At 40.5% G+C, this 7,179-nt stretch overlaps 1 protein-coding gene across 1 annotated transcript; it reads right to left on the bottom strand.

Moving 5' to 3' along the window:
• Positions 1-3,286: 3,286 nt before the first annotated feature.
• LOC147613000 (NAC domain-containing protein 92-like) lies at positions 3,287-6,008 on the bottom strand. The gene is made up of 3 exons (XM_086782018.1): positions 5,261-6,008; positions 4,840-5,156; positions 3,287-4,205 (listed from the first exon to the last, which is right to left on the bottom strand). The coding sequence occupies exons 1-3, from the start codon at positions 5,439-5,441 to the stop codon at positions 3,585-3,587; spliced, it is 1,119 nt and encodes a 372-aa protein (XP_086638144.1). The 5' UTR covers positions 5,442-6,008; the 3' UTR covers positions 3,287-3,584.
• Positions 6,009-7,179: the final 1,171 nt, after the last annotated feature.

Genomic DNA, 7,179 nt, shown 5'->3' with positions numbered 1-7,179 from the left:
ACAAGCCCCAAATGCCCTCAAAATCCTCCGAAAAGTGTAAAAACTCTGTTAACATAGTTGACTGTTAATTTAGTTAACAACACACTATAGGGTATACCTTCTCTACCAAAGAGGATAGCTCAATCTGAGATAATTAAAAGAGAAACTTCAAGGAGAATATGGCAAGGGGGTGAGAGCAAAGAAAACCTGTTCTGATACTAATTGTTGGGATTAGAGATCAGAGTAGCAACTATACACACATAGATGTAACAAGCAAGGAGAGATAGGACACACTCATAAGAGTAACAAGCAAGGAGAGATAGGACACACTCATAAGAGTGCGTACATATGTTGGGGGGAAACCTCCTAAAAAAGTAAAAAGAGGCTCGGGCAAATATCAGCCCACATCCACATATTGCTACCATATAAATGGCTATAGTTTTTGGGGAAATAGACAAGTCCTTAGATTCTAGAATGCAATTGCTTGGTGGCTACAAGGGCTTTTGGAGTCAATCTTTTCTCTTAAGAGGTTTTGGTTATCTAAGTTCTTTCTTATACACTTCTTTGCATAAAAAGAGGGTGAGTTTCAGTATTAATTTGAGGTTCATCTAAAAACACTACAAGAGATCTATCCATTATCGATATGTTTTATGGATATTTTTAAGGAGATAGTTTCTTTCAAGCATGTGATCTTATGGGCCTCGATATATGTATCGATAGTGTGCATCAAAATGTGCATTTGTATGTGCATCAAAATGAGCGTCGATATATGCATCAGTATTTAAAAATATTACTTATTGAAAATTTATCAAAAAATTAGTAAATACATTTAATTTGAGAATATAAAAGGAAATTTATAATTGTTCCAATATCTTGTACAAGGTCCATGGCTCCAGATAGGTCATCTTGTATAAGGTCCATTTCTTATACAAGGTCCATGGCTCGAAATAGGTCAATTTCCAATGTGACCTCTATATCTCCTATATCTTTGAACATGGGATTTAATGGTAATTCATTACCATCCATAAAAGGATCTGAGGATATACTATCGGTAAGTTCACTAGATAATGATGATCCCTTCTCATGTTCTATTAATGGATTCTCAATGACATCATCATCCATAACATTTACATTATTAGAATCTCTTTCATTACCCTCCAAAACATTAGGGACCTTATCACCTTCTTCCATTTCTTCCTCAACATCTTTATCTTCAAATACATGTTTGCTTCGAGGTGTAACTTGTATTACATACCACCATTTTGATTCTGACAAAGTTGGCTGGAAGATTACCTCGATATTATAAGATCTATTATGTTTTTTCCATTCTACAATAATAAAAAGCTATTATATAAAAGAAAACTAATACACATTTTTAAAAATTATAACTTGCTCCCTCACAATGTTATGGTAGCACAAATGTATGTAATATACATGTTTTTAAAAATTATTACTTACTCACAATGTTATGGTATTACAAATGTATGTAATAGTATTACAAATGTATGTAATGGTATTACAAATGTATTACAACTATCTATCTATAACTTTGTTGAGTCGATAGAAAAGAATATAGTTTTATCTCTCCTGACTATTGTTGTAATTGGACCATCACAGACCACTTTGAACCATTATGGTCAATAGCAAAGAATCTAGTTTTATCGCTCTTGATTGTTGTATTTGGACCATTATAGACCACTTTGAACCATTGAACATCAAGAATGGATATGTTAAATTGCCTAAAATTTACATTTATGATATCTTATATGATTCCACAACAATCAAGATTGGAGGTGAGAAGATTTGTATCATTTGGCACTTGCTCGACTCTCTTGGAGAAAATTGGTCACCAATACTCTAAAATGAAAGGTCATTCTTCTCTTATCTATATGCTCTTAAGCTCTTCACACGAACTGATGCTCTGATACCATGAGAAGAATGGGGGGGAGAGGAGGAGCTTGAACTCCTTTGCAAGTCAACACATGCGCGCGCACACACACACACACACACACACACACAAGAGTAGACAAGCACACAAGAGAGATCTAATGGATGATTGCATTTTCTTCTATTCTCTTCTCTCATCTACAACAATAACATAAAGAGATAAGAGTACATATTATAAGAAAAAGTACCCAGAGCCTGCTATAGCATACAAATTTCAGTCCATAGTGTGAACTTGACTACATGAGCTGGCACTATAACTATGCCATAACTTTAGTACACCAAAGTGGTTGTGAGATCCTGTAAACCATTGGCCGTATATCGCCCATGATCTCACCAATCTAGCCATTGGCATAAGTGTGAAAGCTATCACCAATGCCGGTCATCAATGTCTAGAGCACTAGTTAAGCTCAGTATCTTAACATCACGTAGCAAGGAGCTCAACATGGTGTAGAAATACTAATTAATACGTTGAAGCAATCTCAACCTAATGATGTGGGAAACATGCAAAGAGAGGATAACTCGTACTCTATCTAGTCCATAGCTTTAAAATACCCAAGTCTTTGTCTATCTATACTAAATTATCTATGCTCAATTCAATCCAAGAAATTAATACCTTAATTTTAATGGCCTAAAGCCATCACCGAAGCATAATCATGGATGCCTAATGCTATAAATTAAATCCATTACCTTGAAGATCCAAGTGAAAATGCCATTTCTGTCATGTGATTGGGTATCAATTATTCTTGAAAGGTTGAGGACTTTTTTAAAACCATTGTTTTTTACTTTGTATTGCCTTGTGATTAAATCTAGTATTGTCGTCTTTGTAATGCACATCCATATCAGGCACCTAACCTTTGAGTAACTTCATGCTGCACATTAAAAATAATACTTGGAGCTATGTGGTTTGTGTGTAAAACACCTCCACTATCGCCTTTTTACACCGACTCATTCATTGCCCATCAGTGACATGCTTTTTTTAGTTATTTATATTGTTGGTGCCTGTGTGCTTTCTCTAGCTTGTTAGTGAAATTGACTCATTAATGTCTTTTTACCATAATCATGGATATTGTTCACCCTCTAGAGATCGTCATTTTTATACATTGATTGCCTAAGCTTCAATTTCGTTTGCTAATGTAACGCATTGACTTTGTTTAGCCTTTGGCTAGCGTTGATTAGGATGAAACCAATGTTTGAATGTTAGAACTTTGATGTGAAGCACTTCTAAGCATATTCTCCTTTCGATCTAAAATTTGTAGTAACACTTTTTTGCTACACATTAAGACCATTTTCTTGTTACACAATACAAAAAACATCTATTTGGAAGAGCTTTACACTTTCCCAAAACAAGAGAAATCCCCACATCAATTGAAAAATCACGTACAAGCCCAAAGAACTTGCACACCCAAAATACATTGTATCCCCATAAGTGTAGCTGCATGGTGGTAAAAGAACTACACTTGAGCAAAAGAAATAAATATAACCTTTCTATAAATATAATAATATATTTATTAAAATGTATTATATTCACAGCAACTAAACACAAAATATTGAAGGATTTATGTGAGGTGAAGTTGCTAAACACTAAGTCTCACAGAGGAAGCCCAGAAGAATCTGCAAGAATATTCCCAGTCGTCGAAAAAGGTTTCACGCATACCAAGCTATGCATGAAATGCGGATGCGTTTGCCCATAAGCTTTCAAGGTCGGATGGGAAACGTGGGAGTAACAAATTAGCGACGTTGCTTCCGGAGGGGGCGTCTGTCGTGCAGCAGCTGTGAGAATGACCATCGGCCGAGAGGTAGCTAGTGGCTGCAGCTATGTCGTTGAGGCGGACCTGGTTACATAATTCCCCCGGCGCGGCCGATTGCGCAAGGTTGGGCGTGCCGTTGCTGTGAAGGAAGGCCGCCAGGCGTGGCGTCGAATTAGACTGCTGCAGAGAAGAGGCGTATACGCTACCGCTACTTGAGAGGGGGAAAGCGCAATCAGAGGGAGACGTGGTGTACAGTGAAAAGTAGCCGGCGAGAGCCGCCAACGTGGCATCGGGAGCGTCGGGAAAGTTGGAAGGCATGTCGGTAGCAGTTGGTGCGGCGGCGATAGGGTTGGCGGGATAGCGAGGCGGTTCTGCTGAAGGTGGAGTTGCTATGAAGTCGTCTGTGAGGGGTGGAAGAGAGACCGATCGGAAATCATTAAATTGGGCGGCACTGCCGCGCTGTAGTTCCGCCAGCGACACCTTTTTACCACGCAGGATCTTGTGAAAAACTCTGCAGAGAACCCATTGTTTCTGCGCACGAGCCAGCACACAGTCGTTAGTTTCTGAATGATGGTAGTCTCCCATACGTCTCTCCCTCCCTCCTTCCTCTCTGTCTCTTTCTCTTTCTCACACACACCCATAAGCGCACAGATACATTCTCTAATCCAGTTTCTTTCTCTCTCTCTCTCTCTCTCTCTCACATCCACATCCACCCACGTATTCTCTCTGTCGCTCGCTTTCTCACCCATACGAGCACAATACGCATTCGTACTGCATTCTCTGCTCTCTCTCTCTCTCACACACACACACACACACACGCGTTCGCGCACACTCACACACACTTTCACACACTTTTTTGTGAAAATACACACACAATCTAACACTCTCGCACGCACACACACACACGCATACATTTTCTCTCTCTCATGCACACACACGCGCACATCCTCTCTGTCTTTCTCTCTCACACATACGTCGCGTGCGCACGCAAGCATTCTCTCTCTCACACACGCGCGCGCGCACACACACGCATACATTTTCTCTCTCTCAGGCACACACACGCGCACATCCTCTCTGTCTTTCTCTCTCACACATACGTCGCGTGCGCACGCAAGCATTCTCTCTCTCACACACGCGCGCGCACACACACAGAGTACGCACCCACCTTTGTTCCCTTCAGTTTTGACGTCAACGCGCTGCATACCATCGCTACCTCGGCATCCCCCTCCATCCTGTACTCGTGCATGACCCAGTTTGTCTTCAAACCCTTGGGCGCGCGGCCCGTATAAAAAACCAGTGTCTTCTTCATGCCCACCAGCTGCGTTGGGCGGGTAGGGTTGCTCGTCATGAACACCATCTTGTCTTTGCCGGTGGCCTTCCAGTAGCCGCACTGCGTTGCTCTGTTGGTACGCAATCCGGAGGGGTACTTGCGATCTTTAAGATTGTAGAAATACCATTCCCTCTCGCCCATCTGAGCTTTTCCTGCACATTAATTCAAATGCGGCCAACACAGGCATTCCCATAATTCAGTTAATTAAAATTTTAAGTGTGAAAAACTTGGTGTGTTATGAGCGTCGTTCATATACCTGGAAGCTGCCATGGCTCGTATTTGTTAAGATCCACCTCTGTGATCGGTGCATCTCTAAAGTTACCATCCTCCACCTTCCTTGCTAGATAGTGCGAGATAAGCTCCTCGTCCGTTGGGTGAAACCTAAAGCCGGGGGGTAGCCACAGCTCTCGATTATCGCAACAGTTAATGTCTTCCATTTACAATTGTAACCTCTAATATAACGAGTTCCAACGTGGCTCTGACCAAATAAATGATTTATAAGCTTAGAATATATTGATACAGATGAGCCTTTCCACAAAACCACCGGGATGATTATTTTAAAGATGAATCTAAGCTTAGGATATATTTGAAACGGTTGAGCTTTTCCACAAAGACAGTGGCTCTGACCAAATAAATGATTTATAAGCTTAGAATATATTGATACAGATGAGCCTTTCCACAAAACCACCTGGATGATTATTTTGAAGATGAATCTAAGCTTAGGATATATTTGAAACGGTTGAGCTTTTCCACAAAGACAGGGGATGCTTGTTTTAAGGAATACTCTAAGCTCACGTTGTTACATTGATCAAAAGGGGTGGAATGAATGAAATCTTGTGTAGAATAATCTAAGCTTAGAATATATTGATACAGCACAAACCCGAGAGGGGGATACGTTTGTTTTTTTTGGGGGCACAATAATCTAAGCTTAGACTATATTAATGAGCTTTCCACAAAGTTGAGATGAGTGCAAAGAAGGGTGCAAGGTGCTTTAAATACAGAGATGAGCGGCCGGCTGGAGGTAAGGGGGATGGTTGACAAGCTTCATTCTAAAATATATATATATATAATTTTCTCAGAAGAAGGAAAAGGAGGAGGAGGACGGCTATGGTTGACAAAACCATAGAAGAACATAACACGTGATGAACCCTCAAGCGGTGATGAAGGTGGTGAAGTCTACTTTAAGCACTCTTTTTCAAAAGAAGAGCCGCGTTTTTTGGATCGAACAAAACAAGTAAAATAAAACAATATTTAACTTTTTCTCGCAATCATATACATAGACCTGCCAGCTACACACCAAGTACACCAATTTTCCCACCGCCCACAAAGTGGTTCACCGCCCTCGCCCATACAAGTTGACACACTAGCTGGCCCCTTGATCTTTGAAACAACGACTCGCAGCATGGAGTGTACAGTCCGGACTTCAAAAAAGCAAAAGCTTCCTTTCCTGCATTACTCTTTTTTTTTTAATACTCACGAATGTGAGTGATATTGTTAAATTGATTTCTCAAAGAGTATACATTGGGCCTTAAGCACCACTTGTGCCTTAAGGGGGCTAATCTTCCAAAAAGGAACTCCTTGCTTGCAAAACTTGGGGTTCAAGTATACACAGACATCGGCTGTAGGAGGAAAAAAATAACACAACCATATCTAGAGATACAATCATTAGCCTATCCTCTATTTGACGTATTGGAGCGTAAGTCTTTTACACCAGTAAGAGTTGGCTTGAGAGATACCTTCCGCTGAGTAGCTTCCACCTCTCTGTTCACCCTTGCATGCCATAGTATGGTTTCAATCTGTGGCTTGCCCATCCGAGCAAAGCACAGAAATTGCCTGTGTACTGTTCTAAACTATGTCGTTGAACTGGGCCACCACCGATTTATTCTAAAAAATTCTTATATTTCGTGATATCCAGACCTGTTTTAGGTAAAAAAACCTGACCACCTGTACAATTGTTGCCATAGTAGTATTTTGAGTATAGATGCTCCCTAGGATCAGGTCAATTACTTTAAAGGAAAGCCTCCATGTTCTCTTTATCCACTTACATACTTTGCCAGCTAGACCCCTCGTTGTTTGCAGGGCAATTCCAGAATAGATGGAGCGGATCCTCTATTGCTATTCTACATCCTGAACAGGTGTCTGTACCTAACCCTCTAGCTTTTACTTTGACCCCAG

The sequence above is a fragment of the Cibotium barometz genome, chromosome 44 (assembly GCF_041138505.1).
Source record: "Cibotium barometz isolate CiBa-2024 chromosome 44, ASM4113850v1, whole genome shotgun sequence".
NCBI lineage: Eukaryota > Viridiplantae > Streptophyta > Polypodiopsida > Cyatheales > Cibotiaceae > Cibotium > Cibotium barometz.
The sequence above is the reverse complement of the archived record's forward strand: the minus strand, read 5'-3'. Positions and strand labels throughout refer to the sequence as shown.

Coding starts and splice junctions, on each gene's coding strand:
- LOC147613000 (XM_086782018.1), bottom strand. CDS start 5,441: ATGGAAGACATTAACTGTTGCGATAATCGAGAGCTGTGGCTACCCCCC. Junction 5,157..5,260: donor CGAGCCATGGCAGCTTCCAG/GTATATGAACGA, acceptor ATTAATGTGCAG/GAAAAGCTCAGATGGGCGAG. Junction 4,206..4,839: donor CAAAACTGAAGGGAACAAAG/GTGGGTGCGTAC, acceptor GCTCGTGCGCAG/AAACAATGGGTTCTCTGCAG.